Source organism: Culicoides brevitarsis, chromosome 3, assembly GCF_036172545.1.
Source record: "Culicoides brevitarsis isolate CSIRO-B50_1 chromosome 3, AGI_CSIRO_Cbre_v1, whole genome shotgun sequence".
NCBI classification, from domain to species: Eukaryota; Metazoa; Arthropoda; class Insecta; order Diptera; family Ceratopogonidae; genus Culicoides; species Culicoides brevitarsis.
The window spans coordinates 25,852,269-25,875,202 of record NC_087087.1 but is presented as its reverse complement, the minus strand read 5'-3'; the positions used below and the strand labels follow the sequence as shown (position 1 = coordinate 25,875,202).

The following is a 22,934-nucleotide window of genomic DNA, read 5'->3' as shown; positions in this document are numbered from 1 at the left end:
CACTTTTAAATATTTAATTTATTGATTGCTTTGGATAAATTTCAATCATATTTATTATGATTATGATTATTATTATTAAAAATAAAAAAAATAAACTAATTAATTATTAAAAAATATTATTATTATTAATTTATATTTAAAAATGTAAAAATAAGTATTTATTAATAATTATTTTTTATTATTAATTTATTTTTTTTTATTATTTTTAAAAAATTATGAAATTAAATAAATTTTTTTTTCAATTTTTTAAAACAATTTTTTCAAATCCGTAAACTTCTCACACCTCTTAAATTTTATATTTAAAATAATAAAAATAATTGAATAAAAATCTCCTTTAAAAGGGTCAAAACAGACATCTAATAATACAAATAATAAAAATATATATTAAAAAAGTAATAATGTTGGATTGGATTTATTTACACACATTTTTTCAACACATTCGTATACGATATGTGAAAACCTGTTATAATGATTTCGCAAAAAGTTGTAAAATAAAATAAATATAAAATTCCTTTATCATCATATTCAATCGGGTCGTAGATCCATCTGACTCACAGATTCAATAAAAAAAAATAAGAAAAAAAAATATAATAAAAAATATATATAATAATAATAAATGCAAAAATACGAATAAAATTAACTGCATGGATGGAGAAATAAATATTTCATTTAAAAAAATATAAATTTACTTGAATAACAGTAGTAGTAAGTTATGTCGGGCTGGCTTGAATATGTATCGTCGTAGAAAATAATAAAATAAAATAAAATGAAAAAAAAAGAATCTCCATCGTCGTCATGCATTCATGATTTTTGTATTATTTTAATTTAATTTAAGAGAATAAAATATCTTAATATGAGACATTTAAAAAAAACAGCAGGTTGGGTGTCTATTTTGTCCAATTGTGTGCTGCGATATAAATTTCATAATAATTATTATAAATGGTTGCATCGCTGTTCGGTATCTCCACATTATTAACATTTTTTTTTATCATATACATGTATAAAAGTTTTCTTTTTAGCACGTGCGCACTGATAGTACGTGAATAGTTGTTACATATCTTTAATATATATAATGTATATATTGTATATATTAAACATATATAATGATTTATGCTTGCATTTCTCACTACTTTTTTCTTCTTTTTCTTAAATTATAGAGTTTTTCTCCGCTAATTCTCGTGCAAAATAATGTTGTGAATAAACAGGTAACGATTCTTAATTGCGATTGTCTGTAAATCATGCATTAGACATTTAACATTGGCACATAATTTGTATATATGTTCGACCAAAGGAGAGAAGGCATGAATGAGAAGTTAGTTAATGAAATTAACATAAACAGGAGCACTCAAGACGTTTAAAGCAATTTCTTTTAAATTAAATGTAGTTTGAACGTTTATAAAACCGACCAGACTTACAACAAAGTTTGGCGAGAAACTTTTTCAGTCGCGTGTTTTTTATTTTTTTTTAAATACACGAGAGAAAAATTTAAATTAAAAACGAACCCTTTTTATTTTTTATATGTTTCAAAATATATATATATTAACAAAAGGGCAAAATATATGTCATCAGACGAAAAAAAATATTCTAAAATTAAAAATGGGTAAAATGGACAAGATTATCGCGACATGTCAAAAATTATGATAAAGGGATTCCCTGCCGGCTTTGCATATATATACAAATCATTGTATAGGCAAAAATGACCCAAAAGTTTATGTATAATGATGAAAAAGGGTTTCAAATCAATTCATCTCGTATTCCGTGATTTCTTTATATCTACCCTAAATATATGTATAACTTGATGATTGTGTATCAAGGTCTTCCTAATAAAAATTATATTAATAATAATATTGCACATATTCTGGTTATTGTTACAGTTACACATATATTTATTCATTATCATTTCCCGGTTAGCGTTTATATACGCAAGACGGCTGTCGTAATGTACTGCCGCTTGATGAAACAATTTATAACTATAACCTACATATTAAAGAGAGTAAATAGAATAATAAAGTAAAGTCCGTCTTTTCTGCATCATTATTATTATTATTGTTGGTATTATCAATGAATTTATGTAAGTACACATATGCAAAAACTCATGAATGTGTAAATAATTGGTTACACAACGACAAAACTTTGTGTGAGTTCATCTCTCTTTCTCTTCAGAAATATGTTTATTCTCAAAAGACATACAGAACAAGATGTCTCTTTACTAATAATATTGTTATATATAATGTTTGAGAGATAGACATTTGTCTCTATGCAGAATTTTAAATTAATATGATTTTTTAAACATATTTTTCGAACAAATAAAATTATAGAAAATAAAATTATATATTTATATTTATATTTATATTTATATTTATATTTATATTTATATTTATATTTATATTTATATTTATATTTATATTTATATTTATATTTATATTTATATTTATATTTATATTTATATTTATATTTATATTTATATTTATATTTATATTTATATTTATATTTATATTTATATTTATATTTATATTTATATTTATATTTATATTTATATTTATATTTATATTTATATTTATATTTATATTTATATTTATATTTATATTTATATTTATATTTATATTTATATTTATATTTATATTTATATTTATATTTATATTTATATTTATATTTATATTTATATTTATATTTATATTTATATTTATATTTATATTTATATTTATATTTATATTTATATTTATATTTATATTTATATTTATATTTATATTTATATTTATATTTATATTTATATTTATATTTATATTTATATTTATATTTATATTTATATTTATATTTATATTTATTTATATTTATATTTATATATTTATATTTATATTTATATTTATATTTATATTTATATTTATATTTATATTTATATTTATATTTATATTTTATATTTATATTTATATTTATATTTATATTTATATTTATATTTATATTTATATTTATATTTATATTTATATTTATATTTATATTTATATTTATATTTATATTTAACCTTATATTTATATTTATATTTATATTTATATTTATATTTATATTTATATTTATATTTATATTTATATTTATTATATTTATATTTATATTTATATTTATATTTATATTTATATTTATATTTATATTTATATTTATATTTATATTTATATTTATATTTATATTTATATTTATATTTATATTTATATTTATATTTATATTTATATTTATATTTATATTTATATTTATATTTATATTTATATTTATATTTATATTTATATTTATATTTATATTTATATTTATATTTATATTTATATTTATATTTATATTTATATTTATATTTATATTTATATTTATATTTATATTTATATTTATATTTATATTTATATTTATATTTATATTTATATTTATATTTATATTTATATTTATATTTATATTTATATTTATATTTATATTTATATTTATATTTATATTTATATTTATATTTATATTTATATTTATATTTATATTTATATATTATAATTTTTTTCTCAGATCATAAGACAAAAAAAAATGTTCATTAACGTCGACGCATCGATTAACGAACGAAACATTCTTTCACCTTTTGAACCGTTTTTATTGCATCTACACATTTTATAGTAATAATCTAAATTGTCATGGTATAATACCAAACTATGATGATGATAAAACGATGCAATGATGATGCTAATGTCGAACAAAAAAATAACTAATGTTGTTGATTACACAAAAAAGGAAGATGCGAAAAAAACTCATTTAACACATTATACATCCATATTACATCATCACCATTCCCCAACATATATACACACATTTTTAATCATCATCGTTTCCCATTATATTGCTATTTTTTTCTCATCTCTGCTTTTTTTTCATTTAATATGATGAAAAAAGTGTTTTAAAGAGATGTTGCGTCGTTACATGTTTAATGTTATATATATAAAAAAAAGAAAGAAAAAAAAACGTGAATTTTTAATGTGTATCGAGGAATGAATTGAAGATCATGTGTGTGGATGTGCAAATTCTTCTTAATCCCTTTTGTGTATGTACGTATGCTGGACATTGGTGCATTAATCCATTCCATTATTCCACAAGAGAGAGATATATTATTACGACACATATAACATGTAATTAACCATTACATTTATTATTTACGATTTTTTATTATTATTGTTATTATTATTATTGCCTTTTGTAACAAACAAATGCACTTTTAGTGGCATGCAGGTCACTTACAGAATTTTTTCCTTACTTTTTTTTATTCCTGTGTCAATGTCCGATTAAAATTTATTGTTAAAATACGTATTAATTGTCTTTTATTATTATTACTATTATAATATATATATTGCATTCCTATCGGTCGACTTTTCTGTAATATTTTATTTTTATTGTAAAAAACGATACATTGTATCAAATTTATATAAAAAATTACAAAACAAGTTAAAATAAAATTGTCATTTATTCTAATCAACGAAAAAAATTAAAAACATGTGAAAAATATTCACGCGTCAAGCAAGCCAATTTTATTTTTTTACAAAAAAAAATTCTATTTTTAAATATTTTTTTTTCAATATTATTATATAATAATAAAATTTACAAAATAAATCAATAAAAATTATGTATAAATAATTATCAGTAATTTTTAATTAAACTACAAATAAAAATATTATTTAATATTTTTATTTGTTTTGATAATGATAAGAAAATATAGGTTGTCACTATTATCTTATTACACAAACGATTTGATCCGGTTCTTTTTGCAAATAAAAAAAATTAAATAAATATTTTTTTAAAGTCGTAATAATATTTTTAGAATAAAAAAAAACGCGAATTAGTTCCATCCATCCATCCATGTATCATATATGTATAAATGATGATATATATGATCATCTACTGAGAAAACGAATATTGTTCCTATATATAAAAATAATAAAATGTTCATGTATATATATTGCAATTGTGTGAAGTGATGCAAAATTATTAATATTAAAAATGAAGAAAAAAAAATAATTATAAAAAATAAATAAAGAAACTGCATCATCATCATACATGTGTGTGAGTAACGCGTCGAAGGATAAAAATGTTCACACACGCGCGTCTTTTCATACGCGATTCGTATTTTTTTTATACATTTTTCTCTCTATTTTTTTTTTTTGCATCAACTAGAGAAGAATATAAAAAGAAAACACATCGATGCACAAATAACAAGAAAAAAAATATAATAATAAAACTGTGTGTGGACCCAGAGAGCGGAGTAGATCGAGTGCAATGTGTATGTTTGCATAGTTTATAGATTCACTTACAATAACAAAACTAGATATAGCCAACAGCGGCACTCCATACCAATGCACCGCACTCCAACGACGACGACGCGATGTAAAGAAATAATGCAACGAAATAAAAAAAAAGCGCTCTATGTGTGTAGAAGAGTAGGTACAAACAACAACCAATATTTTATTTTGCCAGTATATGCACAATTTTACAAAACTTACTACTTTTGCAACGAATATAATAGTTGTTGCCTTAGTAGTTTTGTACGATTCTCTCTCGCGGGCACCAGAATATTTTTAAAAGTCAGTGCATTTTTTTGATATTTAATTAGAAATAATACGCAATGTCAAGTGAGCGCATCCACCGCATTGTTTCACCGTCTAAGCATTTTTAAAAAATTAATTTTAAAAAAAATTTGACGCGTTAAAATTAAAAAAAAAAAAATATTTTTGCTGGAAAAAAAATTAAATTAATTAAAAATAATTAATTTATTAACTTAAAATTATTATAAAAAATAATTTTTAATTAAAAAAAGCTTCAAAAGTGATATAATATATAAAAAATATATATTTAAAATAATTATATATATTTTAAAAAAATAAAAACATAATGATGAGCTGATTATAAATAAATTTAAAAAAAAGTGAAGTACAACGAAGGTCAAGTGTAAAAAAAAATATTAAAAAAAATGACGAAAAAAATTTAAAAAAAGTGCCATATGATATTTTATCGAAAAAATGGATATATGATGAAATATTATTAAAATTAATATTAAATAATAATTTTAAAAAAAATATTTTTTTAATAAATTTTAATTAAAAACAATTTTAAAAAAAATAAAAAATTAAAATGAATCAACAAATGAACCAAGAAATTGATCAAAAACCGCCACTAGAATTTGTGGAAAAGGTACGATTATTTTTTTATAATTTTTTTATTATTAATTCAAACAATAAGGAAACCGTACAGACTTTTCAAACTATTAAAAATAAATAAATTCAATAAAATAGAAAATCTTACGAAACAATTTTTCGATAAATTTTATTTATTATTTTATTTTAATCGAACGTATCTAGTTCCTTCCTTGATTAATATTTCATACCAACACATCCCATCGCACAAAAAATTAAAATAAAATTTAAATTTCAATAAAACATGACCCGCGCAATTCGCTGTTATAAATTTTTTCTGTCCAAAATATTTTTTTCTGTGGACCTACGACAACTGAATTCTTGTTAAACCATTTTTTTTTTGCTGATGATGATGATTTTTTTTCTTCGTTTTGTTGTATGAGTGAAAAAAAAATAAAAAAAAAAATGAAGAAATATTTTTTTTTGTTTAATATGTGAATGAGACTCACACAAGATATAAATAAAAAAAAGTGCAAAAATTGCAGAAAATTATTTTTAGAATTTTTAATATTATCTTAAGACTTTAATACCAGACTCGCATACAAACGCAAAAATAATAAAAACAGAACCAAGAACAGTCATTGACATCTTTTAATTTCATTAATGAAAATGCACGCTTGTGTGTTAATGACTTGAAAGAACATTTTTTTTATTCAGACCTGCTACTGAAAATGCGTTGCGCGCGATTGAAATGGACACACAATTGATAATAATGGGCATTCAATTGATGCATATAAGAGAACACATTATTTGCATTATATTATTACCGTAATGTCCACGTGCTGCTGCCGGCCCCGCCGAGTTGTTGTACAACAAACGAAAATCGAGTCGTCGTGTGTTTTATGCATGTGAAATTGAATTGAAACAAAAAAAAATAAATAATAATAAGCTTAGCATGGCACAGCATTTGTAAGAACCACAATGAATCAATTGATAACACACACAAAAAATAAATACGTCTATGGGGCGTAAAAAAAAAGAAGAATGAGAAACGAAGACGAAGGTAACTTTCACGACCTCACGAATATTATACTCGCGTGCCATATTGCCATAGGTCAATATTTGTATATTTTTTTTTATTTTGCTTCGTCTCTCGTCATTCTTCGATGCCTCACCGAAATTCTGAGGTAATTTCACTCAATGAAGAAAAAAATTAAATTAAAATGACTTGCAGTGGCGCGTTTAGTTTTTTGTGTGCTTTAGGCAAAAGTTATAATTTAAAAAAAAAATTAAAAATTTTATAGAAATTAATTATTAAAAATTTTTGATAATACATTTTTAAGTATACATTTTTTTAAGTATTAATTAATAATGAATAATAAAATTAAATTAAATAAAAAAATTAATCAACGTTTTTAAAAAAAATTAATAATTTTAGTAATAATTTTTATATATATTTTTTTTAAATTAATTAATTAATATATATTATTTATTTTTAAATGTATTTTTATTAAATTTACACCACAATTAATTTTTTTTATAAAACTATATAAAGTACAAAAAAAATTGAAAAAAATAATAAAATAAAAATTTAATTTAATATTTTAAAAAATTAATTTTTATTTTAAATTAATATTTTATTTTATTTTAAATTATTATTATTTAAAATAATATTTTGATAGAAATTAATTTAATAAACTTTTAATTTTTTTCGGAATTCATTGAAAGATTTTAATTAAATTATTAATTTTTCTTGCAAAAAAAATAATATTTTTAAGAAATAAATAAAAAAGTATAATGAATTTAAAAATTAAAAAAACTTATATAAATTATATTAATTTAAAATATTTTTAAATTTAAATTAAACAAAAATTAATTTAAAAATGTATAAAATAAAATAATATTGTAATTAATAACTCATTACTATTAATTATTTTTTTTTTTTCAAAAAATGCGTAAATTTCGTATTTTTTACTTTAAAAAATAAATTTTTATTGAAAAAATAATTTTATTATTTTATTAATTAATTATTATTCAATTATTGATTTGACCATCAAAAATAAAAAAAATTAAGTTATCAAAAAAAAAAATTATTTTTTTTAAACACAAAGTAAAGTAAAGTAAAATTATGTATAATAAAAATAATTTACGGATTTTTCAAAAGAAAAGAAAAAATAAGCTTGGTTTGGATCAATTTAAATTTTTATAATATTAAAAAAGTTCTGTTCTATATGATGATCGTCAAGTTATTTTCCGCCACTGATAAATATATGATCGTATGCAAAAATAAGAATAATAATAAAAAACGCGCGCGTAAGTAATGTTTATTTGTGCTCATATTGTACCGTCTACACGACACATCTAATGACGTTGATGACGATCATCGCGCGTTGCGATGCGAAATGTGCGATCACAGATCGCAAAGACAACAACAACGACGACGACGAAGCAGAAGAAGAAATATAAAAAGATATAAATATAAAAATATACAGAAACTCCATCATCATCATCATCAACATCATGATCATACACATACGTTACATTTGCAAAAAGAATATATATACCAGAGCACTAACCTAGGACAAGGAGATAGTTCAATGCCTTTAAAACATTTTTGTGTTTTTATTTTTTTTTATATATCTCTCTCTGTCATGTACTCGACGTACATTCAAAATAATATACAACAGCGAACGCGATTTATTTTTATATATTTTTTATTCTTTCTTTTATATTTGCAAGAAATCTGCTTTTCTTCATCATAATGTGTAATGTGCTGCATGGAGCGAATGTGTTTCATGTCAGCTTAACAAAATGCTGAAAAAAAAAATAAATAAAAATTAACTTGCATATATTTACATAGTAAATGTGCCAATAATGTAACACCAATTAGGCGAACTCTTTCTTTACACATTTTTTTTTTCAAACATGTATAAAAAATGCATTAATATTAACAAAATAAATATCTATCTATTAAAATGCATACAATTTATTAAAACAAACAAAAATTAATTGTAAAGAATTTTTTATAAAAAAAAGAAGTTAAAATCGATCAGGGACCGATCGACAGTATTTGCGTAGGAATAATAATAAATAAATGTTGAAAAAAAAAATAAATAAAAATTTTCTCTCTTTCTCTCCTTCCAATAACGTACAAGAAGAAACTATGACAACAATACGAAAGAAAAAAAATTGGATAACTGTATTAGCAACAACTAAGCGACCGAGCAAGCAATAAGCGAGATATGTATCATATTCAATATTTTATTTTAATAATAATAATAATAACAGAAATCGTCTATGCGGTACGCGAAAAATGTTTCATATACAAGAAAAAAAATGCATTAAGATTCCGCGTGTTTAAAAAAGAGAATCCGCGCGTTCAACATGAAACTTGCATTAAATGCATTGACCGTTCATTGTATGTAAATATATTGTATTATACAAAAGTATATTAATAAAAAATATTGAATGAAATTTTTTTTTTATATATTAACAATTGTTATATTTAATAAAAAAAAATAATAAAATGATGAAATCATGTTAATTTTATAATATTTTTTAAATGATACAAAAAATTAGAAAAAAAAATTAAATTTAAAATTAAATTAATCTTTAATGTTAAAAATATATGCTTAGCATTTTATTATTTAATATGTATTTAAAAAAATAATTTAAATAAATTAAAATTAATTTTTTTATTAAATTTTATTAAATAAATATTTAAAAATTAAATATATTAATGAATTAATTTAATTTTTTAAATTAAAAAAAAATTAAATATTTAAAAAAATGTTTTGTTTAATTTTATTACAAAAATAATAAAAATATATATTAAAAAAAATTAAATTATTTTTGTATTTAATTAAATATTAATATAAAGAGATCAAAAATTTAATTTTTTTTTTTTTTTTTTTTTTTGCTTTTTAGAATAATTTAAATTATAATTTATAAAAATTAAATTTTAAATTAAACTATAATTATAATTTTTAATTTGAATAAATTATTTAATAAATTCAAAATAATTTTTTTAATAAAATAATTTAAATAAAAATCATAATGAGATATTAAATAATTTCAGAAAAAAATAATAAATCATTTATAATAATAATTTAAATTAAAATATTATTATTTGTTTATTAAAATTTAAAAATATTTAATAATTTATTAATATAAAAAATATTTTTTAAAAAAATAATTAAAAAAAATCTTAAACATCAAAATACGTCACGTCACGCATAACATTAACAAAAAAAAAATCTGTCTATCTCTCACAAGCAATCAAATATCAAATGCTCCTTTTATGTTACCAACATATTTCTATACATTTTATTTTTTTTAGAGATTTATGCATGCTGCGTTTTGATCTAGTATTCAGGTTTATTTGCGAGTTACAGGTTTTTCTACACATAAAAAACTAAAATAAAATATAATAAAGACAAATTCCAGTAAAGTAATCAAATATTTGTATACATTCGTACCGAAACATACATAAAACAATATCTATATATTATACATTTTTTAAACAATTTATTAAGAGTGACTTGAATGAATTTCCACTTTATGATCTTTTTTTAATACTAAATCCTAATGGCGTTTAATTTATTACGTGTTTTAATTGCACGCAAAATTAAAAACTTTGTTCAACTAGGAAGTGTGTTGTAGGTCATTTTATTATAAATAATAATAAAAAAAAATACAACATATACATTTTTTACAACTGATTAATGACTTACGATACTTTTTTTAATGCAACTTTCGAGCAACAACAACAAAAAATAAGATAAAGTACTTTTCTCTGTTAAAATTGATAGCTACCTATTTTAAAATTAAAACGCATTAGTAAGAAAGCCTTATATGTGTGCAACTCACTGAGATGAAAATAAAAGAAAAATAATAAAAAAGTTTTTTTTTAAACAAAAATGATGAAAGAAATTCCAACGTCCGATATTTATTTATTTAACAAAAAAAAAAACATGCGTGAATAATAATAAAATAAGGAAAAATGCAAGATTAAAAAAATAATATATATAAAAAAAAATTAAAACGCAACCATAAAAACGGGGCCATGTAAGCCATGATGCCATGAAATGCGGAGAGAGAGTGTGTTCGCATCTAACATTAGATCATGGCAAAGAAAAAAATGTAAAATAACTTAACTTCGCTTGTTAGTTATTATTATTATTATATTATATATATTTTTATATATATTGTTGTTAGTTAAAAAGGAAGGCTATTCTATTCAATTCCAGTACCATTATTTACGCTTCTTACGTTTTTTTTCTTCTTTTTCTTTTTTCTACTAACAAACAAAATCAATTCCTCTATCTAATGAACTTTTTTTTTAAACTATGCAATTTTTATTTCTTTTAAACTCTCCTCTTTTTTTTGTTAAAGTGCTGTATAATCATCATCATCATATATATGCACCCAAGTTTTATATCATCATGTGTGTAGAGTGCAAAAATAGAACGTTGTACGGTACATATGAAATGGGAGGCAGGCAGAAAATGTACTTTTTTTGCACTTGAACTACAAAAAGAATTAAAAACGCGAACCTTTTAATATAATATAATAATAATAAAATAGATAGATATGAACGTGTACAAAAGAGCAACAACAACAACGACGCAAAGAAATTGTAATAACATTTTTGTACAAATGTATATATATATATATGTTGTGTATATATGATGATATTTAATTTTTATTCTTTAATAATAAAAATAAAAATAATAAAAAAAAATATATATGTATGAAAGAAGATATTTTTCAAACCAAACGTGAGATGTTAAAGCAATCTTTTAAACGATGCAACATTTTTTTTATTATTTTTATTTTTTTTTTATAAATGTCCGACCACGTTTGGCGCGCGGATTAATATTTTTATGAAATAATTACAATTATTAGATATATAATTTCATGATAATGATCAATAAAAAATTAAATAAAAAACGGTAAAAAGAAATTTAAATTAAAAAAAAATATATTTTTGATCGGAAAAATACTGATCCGGTTCAGATGCTGCTTGAATATTTTTTTCAATGCTCATATAAATTCACTTCACATATTCTAGTGCAAAAAAAAAGTATTATCTCTATATATTTTTATTACAACACAAAAAAGAATAAATAAAAAAAATATATATGTAGAAGTTCACAACACACGCATCGTCACTAAACTAAATAAGACTCTTTTAGAAGAATGAAATAAAAATAATACAAAAAAAAATTCATAATAAAAAAAAACAACATGTTACATTATTATAGTTAAGAAAACTTATACTTGTAAAAAAAAAATACGCAGGCGGAATAAATAAGGTTCGTTGGCCCCCAGTGATTATATTGTGACTCGTCGTCGACTAATATAGTGAATTTATTTTTATATTTATAGATAAATTTACTGTGTTTATTCACTACTTTATGGTATTTTATTAATATATATTTTTTTATTCTTCTTTTTTTTCATTTTTTTGTGTCGTCGACTCGTCGTGCACACATGAAAAATTTAGATTTGTTTTAAATCTGAAATGAAAGATGATAATTTCGAGCGAAAAAAGAGTGTAAACAGAAGAGTTTCTTCAAGAACGTTGCTCCAGAATATTTTTATCTTTTTGCATGTATTATACATATATGAATATATTTTATCGCCGTTTACACTCGCGAGACAAGATCTGCGTCAAAAGTGATCGTGGACAATGTTAATTTTATTGCGATAGGTCAGGAAATATTTTTTTTATTATTTGTTTTTTGTGAAATTCAAGCTTTTGTAAATAAAAAAAAAATATTAAAATATATATTTAATTTTTTTTTATGTCGTTTTTTTTAAATAAAAAATAAAATTATTTTAAAATTTTAAAAATCTAGCTTTCATTAATAAAAAATATATTTGAATATTTTTTTTATTTATTTTTTTGCAATATTTAAACAATTTTAAAAATAAAAAAAATTAATTATTTTTTAAAATTTTAAAATTTTTTGAAATTTTATAAATAAAAAAAATTAAAATATATTTTTTTTTATTTTTTCGAAATTTTAATAATTCTTTTATAATAAAAAATATATTAATTTTTTTATATTTTTTTTTGCGAAATAATGTAATTTAATGAATAAAAAATAAAATACATTTAAATATTTTTTTTTACTTAAAAAAACTGTAAATAAAAAATATTTTAAATAAATTTTAATATTTTTAATAAATAATATTAATAAAAATTTGTTATCATGATACGAGATCGCATAAAAATATTTTTTTATTAAAATAATAGAAAAAAGTAATAATAATGATGTTGGATAAACGCTTGAAGCGAGTCATCATGATGATGATGATGTTCATGTTGATGAAGGCACTGCAGCAAAAAAAATGTATATAATAAAAATAATATTAAAAAAATGAAAACAATTAAGTAAGACGATATTGTCTTAATGGAATGAAGAGAAAAAAAGATAGAAAATAAAACTAGACTGAGAAACTAGCCAATAATGTACATGGAGTCGCATCTCATATAAACAACAGAGAAAGAGAGAGAGAGAGGACCATGATGATGATGAAGTTTTTAATTAAAATTATAATTATTTTTACTTTATTTATTTATAAAATTTTATTTTTTGTACTTTCGCGAGTAAAAATAGAAAAAAATCAAATTGGATTGCCACAAAGGGGGAACGGGAAAACTTTTTTATTTAAAAAAAAAAATATTTTTTTCCGGGGTTATTTTATTTATTATTTTTTTTAAAAATAATTAGGATGTCGTTACGATAGTAACTGATATTTAATTTATATTCTTTGTGTATAAAAAAAATAAAAAATTATTCAGAGCTATTTTTATGATCTCTTTGATGTTCTTGATCAGTAAAATTAAAAAAAAAAAATTTTTTTCGCAATAATATTAACAAAGATGTACAACGAGCGGAAAAAAGTCTTGAAAAATTTCGCTGCAATATTTTTTTTAGCGCTGGAAAATTGCCAGAACACATAAAAAATTCCGATGGAGGTGCAGTATTAAAAATAAAAGAAAAAAAAATATTTTCGATTATTTTTCTAATAATAATAATAAATTTTTACATCCATCGGTTCTTTATACCGACGACTGAAAAAATATATTTTTTTTTAAACTAAACAATTTTTTTCATTATTTTCGTTAGAAACGAGCAAGTGCATCATCATCAACATCATCGCGAAAATTTTTCTATTTTTAGCATTTTTTCTTCGATGTTCAAGTAAAAAAAAAAATAACTGGTGATTTTTTTTCGAGACATTGAACGACAAAACGAAGGTTAATCGCGCGGTGTCCGTTCGCTAATAGAGACGACACTCGAAACAATTAAAGAAATTCCCATGATTAACATTAAAATTCTTGCTGCGGTAACGTTACAATGCCGCGCACAAAGCATGATAACCATTTTGATGATGCAGGCACGGAACGCCGCGTGGTATGACAAACATAATAATTGCGCACAAATAACTTTCGTAGCGTGCGATGGATTGCAAATTAATTCATCAAAGATGCCTGGAAATGAAGACAAAAACGTGCGCGATCACAAAAAAAATCATTATCGACGCAGAAAAAAAAATTAAACGTTCGATCGACAATTATTATATTTATTACGCGAAATTGTATTACATTATAACGATAATAATAATGAAGAAACGACAGAAAAAAATTCTTGCTTATTATGTATCACACTCGTTTCTCGACAAATATGGAAAAGTACCAGGTGGCAACAGCAAGCAAGTTATGTTCTGGATTTTTGCTCTTTCTTCTGTTTTTTGCACGCTGACATGCGTCAATGCGTTGTTTGATGTTTGTTTTACAACTAACTGAATAATTATCGAGATATTTATAATAAATTAAGTTACTTGCACCGCAAAAATGGCACAAAAAACATATAAGAATTAACTTGTTTTTTTTCTCTTGCGCTCCTTGTCATTCGATAAATTGATCGACAATGCTGTTAGCGACATGTGATTTAATTGGGAATTAGCTTTTTCACACCTTTTTGTGCGAAAAGTTGACGGGAATGAGAAAAATTAAAGTTGAAGGCGATTTTCAAGATTTTTTTTTATATTTTTTTACCATAAGGTTTTAAAAGTATCTTTTTTTATTAAAATTAATATAAAATTAATTTTTTTTTAAATTTATTAAATAAAATTTATTTAATTAAAATTAAAATTATTTAATTAAATTAAAATTAATTAGGTAATGAAAATAAATTATTTAAATTACATCAAAACAATTTTTTTAAATTAAAAATAAAACTTAAAAATAATTTTTTAAAAATTTTTTTATATGATTAGCAATTAATTTAATTTTCGAGTCAAAATTTAAATAAATTATAAAATATACAAATTTTCATAAAAAATTTTACATTCACTCATCTCAACAAAAATAACTCAAAAGTTGTTATATTTTAAATTGAACCATTTAAAAAAAATATTTATTTTTTTATTATGAAATTGAACAGAATATTAAATGTTTAATAAAAAATAATATGTTTAAAATATAAAAAAAATAATAATAAAAATATTTGAATGATAAAAATATAAATAATGAAAAAAAAAAAAAATAAAATAAATATGAATAATAAATTTAAAAATTAAAAAAAATTAAACTTAAAAAAATAAAAACTAATAAATTTCTTACGAGATAATATTTTGAAAATATTAAATATTTTAAGTAAATTTAATTTTTTTATTTATTTTATTTAAATTTATTTTTTTTTTTAAATATTTTTAGAAAAAAAGTTACCAAATTTAGTATTTAAAAAAATTATTAAAAATTAAAATTTCTATAAAATAAAAAAAAAATTAAAATTTCTATAAAATAAATAAAAAATAAAATAATTTAAATTTTATAAATAAATTTTATAATAAAAATACAATAAATATTTCGCAAAACATCCTCTTTAAAATCCCACATTTCTTCTTCATTGAAAATAAACTCAAGATACAAAAAAAGCAACTCGATTAACTATTTTTTTTTCATTATAAAAAAAATAAAACAACAAAAAATAGCGAAAAACTTTGTATACGCGCGACTACAAAAAAAAACGAAAAAAGAAATTGCAAAAAAAACCGGAAATAATTTAAATGAAAAAAGTTTATCTTAAAAGGGCGCTCACAATACTCTTCGCTTTTTATCCTCGCTTCTCTGCAGCTACTTACTCAATAATGCGAAAAGCGAAGAAAACCCCGTACAAATTAAAAAACTATTATTATTATTCTCTGTGAAACACAAAAAAAATATTTTTTTGTTCTATAATTTTATTATATGAAAATTTCCAGCAGTTAAGGAAGAACAAAAAAAAATACTTTTTTCATAAAAAGTGATTTAAAATTAAAAAAATAAAGTTTTTCCTTTTTTTTATCATTTTTTGAGATGAATGAATTTTTTTTTTTTGCAAACAAAAAATACGATGAATGAATACTCTTGTATTTTATATGAACCGTTAGGTATTTAAAGTGTTCGGGAAGAAAAGTTCGGAAAAGCGATAAAAAGTGAAAAGACAAACACAAAGTATGTATGCAACTTTTGTGTCTCGTCGACGAGCAACGACGACGACGACGACGTTACTGAAAAGTCTGAGGTGGAATTAAAAGTTAAAGTTTCAAGTGTGGTCGTACTTATATAGAAACTTTTTTTTCTTTTTCTCTCTTTTTTTTTGCACGCAAAAGCAGATATTTATGCACAAGAGCGCCATGCAAATGCAACATGCTAGAGATCTTCAACGAGGCGGCGTCGGACTAGGAGGTGCAATGGGAGCCGAAGTCAAGCCACACCAGTGCAATCAATGTTTGAAGAGTTTTTCAAGCAATCATCAGTTAGTACAACACATTCGCGTGCATACAGGTAAGAAAATTCAGAAAAATTCTTAATTAAAAAAATAAAAATTATAATTAAATAAAAATAATTTGAAAAAAAAAATAAAATTAATTAAAAAATAAATTAATAAAAAAAATTGATTAATTATTATTTTTTAAAATTAAAAAATAATTTCGAAAATTCTTAATTAAAAAAAAATAAAAAAAATTAAATAAAAAAATAAATTAATAATAAAAAATTATTAATTATTATTTTTTTAAAATAAAAAAACTCGAAAAATTCTTTATTAAAAATAAAAATAAAAAAAATTATTAATTATTATTTTTTAAAATTAAAAAATTTTTAAAAATTCTTAATTAAAAAAATAAAAAAAAATAAATTTGAAAAAATTTTAAAATAAATTAGAAAAAAAATAAATTGATAAAAAATTATTAATTATTATTTTTTTTTGTAATTAAAAAAACTCCAAAAATTTTCTAATTAAAAAAAATAAATTAAAAAAAAATAAATAAAAAAAAAAAATAAATTAAAAAAAAATATATTAATAAAAAAATAATTAATTATCAATTTTTAAAATTTTCAGGAGAAAAACCATACAAATGTTCGTACTGTGATCGAAGATTCAAACAACTGTCACATGTACAGCAACACACGCGACTCCATACCGGTAAGTGACGCTTTTAAAGTCTTTTTTGTGAGCCGAAAGTATGTCAATCACTTTAAAATTGTGCGGCATTTATGTAGTCATTCACGTTTCTCGTACCAGACGATCGTAAATTTTTCCCCAAAATTTAAGGAAAAACCCTTTTTTCGGTGTCGTACCTCTTTTCTCGCGCTGTACCATACCGAAAAATGTTAAACGGCAAAATTTTCATCTTAAAGATACTGACTTTAAATTTTAATGTGGCATGACGACATAGGCAAGAATGTCATAAAACATTTTAAACATGAGTTTCCTTGAACTTTGAAAGTTCTCTTTTATATTTGTTGTTTGTTGTTCATGCTCTAGTTTAACTTTTAGCCGACTTTAGTTTTTATTTTTTTTTTTCGAAATAAATCATTGATTGCATCTTGCTGTGAATAACCTTGAGACCGATAAGATCATTGTCACATTACAACAACGAGGATTTTGCGATTAACTTCAATTTTAATATTCAGAAAATGATGCGACCCCTCTTTGTTCAGTTTATATTTTTTTTAGTTCATCAAAATAACCACTTAATTTTTTTCTGTAGATTAAATTTTTTTTCTCCTGATCATAAATTTTTATTACTTTATTATTGAAGACGGAACATTTGAGACCAAAATTTATTCAACCCTTTCGGTTTTTTTTTATTTTAATAAAAATTCGCGTTTTTATTGATGAATTTTTGTATTTTAATTTTTTTCTTCCACGCGCCGTTAGAAAAGTATTTGCATAAAAAATTTTTGGACTACTTCAAACAATACAACTCTTTCTCTTGTTTTTCTTACAAATTTGCCGCGTACAAATCCAATTATTTGTACCTCTCGCGTTTTTTGTGCCATCATTGGGGTGTACATTAAAAATTATTTATTGGTTTGTTGTTCTTTTTTTTCCCTTTTTTTTACACACTTTTTCATTACATTATTGTCGTCATGAAATATGAAACAATAGGAGCTGGAGTGTGATGATGAAATAATTATTTTTTTTTTTTGTGTTTTGAGAATTGAGTGGTTTTGAGAAAAAAAAAGTATTAAAGGGAAATACAAGAAGTGAAAAAAGGATAAAGTGATAACATAAATGTTGTTGTTATTATTTAAAAAAAGAGACACGAAGGACTATTAAGTGCACTTTGGGGATGGGAGGTACGGTTACATAAGCAATTATTATGAGGAAATTTTTTTAAATGGAAATTGAAGAAAAAAATTTTTTTTTGAGAATCAGAAGTCCGCTGAATTTTTTAAAAGAGATTTTGAGGTTAGAATTTTTGTTTTTGTTCAAAAAATTGTTTGTTTATCTTCAAAAAAAAAATCTGAGAACCTTATTAATAATTTTTGAGACTTTAAAAATATTATTTTAAATAAATTAAAAAAAAAATTTTTTAGATATAAAAAAATCGAGAACCAGAAGTCCGCTGATTATTTTTATGTGAAAAATTTTTTCATGAATTTTGAGGTTAGAATTTTTAGATGATCAAAAAATTACTACTTGATCCTCAAAAATTAAAATCTCTCTGAGAACCGAAATTCTCCTAAAAGTTTTTGAGACTTTAGAATTATTTTTTTATTTAAAAGAAATTCAAAAACAAAAAAATCTAAAGAAATAAAATCTAAAAATTCAAGAACCGGAAGTCCGCTGAATATTTTGAGGTTAGATTTTTTTTATGATCAAAAAATTTTTCATTGATCCTTAAAAAAATTTAAAAATTATTTTAAAAAAATAATTTTCAGAAATAAAAAAAATTCGAGAACCGAAAGTCCGCTTACTATTTTTAGGATTTTTAGGTTAAAATTTTTTTATGTTCAAAAACTTTTCTTTTGATCTTTTGAAAACTTTGATTTTGGAATTTTGAGGTAAAATTTTTCTCACATTAAAAAAATTTCTTTTTAATCTAAAATAAAAATTATTTAGAGTACCGAAAGTCCGCTGATTATTTTTACAATTTTAAGGTTAGAATTAATAGATGATCAAAAACTTTCTTCTTGAATCCTTAAATAAAAAAATTCGAGAACCAAAAGTCCGCTGAGAACATTTTTCTGAATTAAAACTCAAATACTCTTCAACTCAAAAACTTTCTTCCTGTTTCTCACTTGAAAAAAATTCCTCAACAACATTCGAAAGTTACCATCGAACGTCCTTCTAACTGTAAACTGTCACGCTCAATTATAGTTCCGCTCTTTTGATTTCCGATAAACACATTCATGCATAAAATATTTCACATGAGAACACTTTCTTTTTATTTTCTGCTCGTTAGTCAATTTCAGACAGAAACTTTTTTTTTTGCAAACTGGACATGTGTGAAGTCTCCGAACATGTCATGTTCATTGTCAGGCAACGTGATAATGAAATTTTTTGTCGTAATCTTTCGTTAAGTAATCACATGATTTTTCATTATCAGCCAATGTCTCTGTCCAAAGTGATAAGAACAATAAAAAATACTTTTTTTTAAATTGCAAAAAAATAATGTAAACAGTTTTCATGCCTGCCTGAACAAACATAACTTAACATTACAAAAAAAAATAATAATTATTATGAATAATAACTTTTTTTTCTAACATGTGCAGGACGAGAAGCGAAAGGTGAAAGTAGTGACTCGCGAACCCCTCTATTTAATTTTTTAAAATATTATTTAGACATAAGTCCAGCGTTTAACCAGCTTTTACTCACTTCATTTCAGCTCGGTTTCAGTAACAGAACAAAAAAAAATTGTGAAAAGGGGGAGTTTTAATTTTATTTTTTATTTATTTATTTATTATAATTAGGATGTTTTTTGCATGAAACTTTCGTTTTAGCAAAAATTGAATAAAGTTGCTTCTTTATTTTTTTTATTTTTTGCACAGCCACTCGAGTGTATAGAAAACAGGAAGTGAATGTTAACGTAATAACATATAGAAAGAACTTTTCTTCGATTTTTATATTATTTCCGGTTAAATTTCACTATAATATGCAAATATTTACAGTACATTTTTTTGCAATCTCATTTAAATTTCAAATGATGACTTTTTATATTAAAAAACTTTCTTTAGACAAAAAAAAAATGTCAAAAAAGAGACAATAACGAAATTATAAAAAATTCACGTTTTCTCTAATGATAAAAAATTGCTTCATTTATAACAACTATCAAATTTTTTTTTTTTTATTTTATTTTAATGTTCATATTGATGACACTCCATCGTCGTCGTCGTAGTCGTTAAAACAGCGACCATCAGCGAGCTAAAATAAATTAAAAATCAACCCTTTTTATACATTTTTTTTATTTTTCATGTCTTTCTTCTTCCTCACTTCATTTCATGCACAAAAAAAAAGTTTTTAAAAAGAAATAAATGGTAAAAAAATCCTTCCTAGACAAGCAAAATGCACGCAATTATTAAAAATGATGTCCATTCAAGTTTTTTTTCCAAGCAATTTAATAGATAGACAATAATTTGTCAAAATAAACGAGTCTTGTTTGAGAAAAAAGAAAAATTAAATGATTAACACCCTTTTCATTTTTTTTTAATATTTAAGCGCCATGTCGTCGTCACTTACTGATGAATCGTGATGTGAATATTTTTTAAAAAATATTTTAAAAAAAATCTGTGTGAACCCTTATCATCAAATAAATTTTTCATTTATTTTTTTTTTTCACAACAAAACCACGACAACGACGAAATAATTTCTTTTTAATGACACGAACATAATTTACCCATGTGAGTTGTTTGTTTCACATTTTTTTAATCCTCTATCTTTCTTTATGCAAAATAGCAGTCGTCCTCCGAAAGACTTGAACATTTTTTTTACGGTGGTCATTTTTCTGCTCTGCTAAGGATGAAATTTATATAAATGTGTCAGAATGCAAAAAAAAAGTGAATTAATGAATGTGAATTGAGGGAAGAAGCGTGTATACCTAATATTTAATGGTGTGGTTATTACATTATTATTACATTAAATTTACATGTTGTTTTTTGTAATTTTTTTTTCTTTTCGTATTTATCGTGTGAATGTTAAGCGGTGAATGTTAATACGTGGAACGAACGCAAACAAATTGAATTACAAATCGGTTTATGATTTAATTGCATAAATATACGGTTTTGTTATATGGCTTTCTGGACCTTTGGCTTGAAGGGAATGTTTTTTTTAACACTTGAGATTTTTGCATTGATTCAATTAAGGAGATTAGCGGCATGATCTCTATTGTTTCTTGTAACTTTCATGGAGAAAATTATTTTTAAGTAGCTTGTTTTAGTTCAAAATTCTCTAACAGCTTTAAGGCTAGGAGTATTTTATTTTTTCTAACGTTTTTTCGTTACTTTATTTTTTAGCCATTCCAGTGACACAAAGTCGTTCATTGACAAAGAATCCAGAATTGACAAAGACGAAATAATGAAAATTAAATTTTAAAAAGGAAAAAAAGAGAATATGTATTAAATTAATTTTAGAATCTATTCATTGAAGGCAAGCATTTCCCCATTACTACATATTTACATTGAAAACGTCGAGTTATCACGAATTTTCCTGTAATCAACATATTTCGAATGCTTAAAGACAGCAAACCACACACATGAGTCTTCATAAAGTGATGAGATTTTCTTTTCCAAAGCTTTAATTTTACAAATGATGATTCGCACTTCAGCTCATATAACCTTCAAACCTAAAGGCTTCTGATACCAGCTAAGAGCTCACATCACTCAATTTCATAATTTCATCGAAAAATATATAGCATGAGATTTTTGTTGTATTAGTTAGGCCTAAGGAAGTCGAAAAAACTAAAATTCAAAATCCTGGATTGAGCTTTTAAAATTTTATACATTTTTTAGTAGATTTGGAGGTTTTCAAATACCTCTTTGGCATTGAAGCTCATTCCAGAATCTTAAATTTAGGGTTTTTCGACTACTTTAGACCTAACTAACACAAAACCATAAAAAAATCTCATGCTACATTTTTTTTTCGATGAAATGATGAGATCGAGTGATGTGAGCTTCTAACTGGTATGAGAAGCCCTTAGGTTTGAAGGTTAAGTTTTTTAAGTCTTTTATTATCGCTTCTTATTCTTCAGTGTGAAGTACTGATGTTTGTATTAGGTTAGGTTTGAGGATGCATCATCGCGGTCCTAAGACTTTAGAACCAAAATTGACTGGCATCGTTCCTTTGTAATGAAAACTCAATTTTAACATCTTAAAGTTACTCTCAATGATCAATCAACTTCAATTTCAAAACATTTATCCAGCATATGCTCTTCCTGATTTGTTTTTGTGTGTTTCTCTTTTGATGTTTTCGTATCATTCCAAAAAAAAACAACGAGTTTAATGACTTCTTTTCT

General features: G+C 22.2%; 1 protein-coding gene across 3 annotated transcripts in view; it reads left to right on the top strand.

Annotated features, from left to right (window-relative positions):
- LOC134834510 (uncharacterized) overlaps positions 1–22,934 on the top strand; it is a 54,058-nt gene that overhangs the window by 11,401 nt on the left and 19,723 nt on the right. For all 3 annotated transcript variants that reach the window (XM_063849221.1, XM_063849220.1, XM_063849219.1), the window contains exons 4-5: positions 16,809–16,980; positions 17,537–17,620. In XM_063849221.1, coding sequence (XP_063705291.1) covers positions 16,809–16,980; positions 17,537–17,620 — 256 coding nt within the window. The remainder of the gene's footprint in view (positions 1–16,808; positions 16,981–17,536; positions 17,621–22,934) is intronic.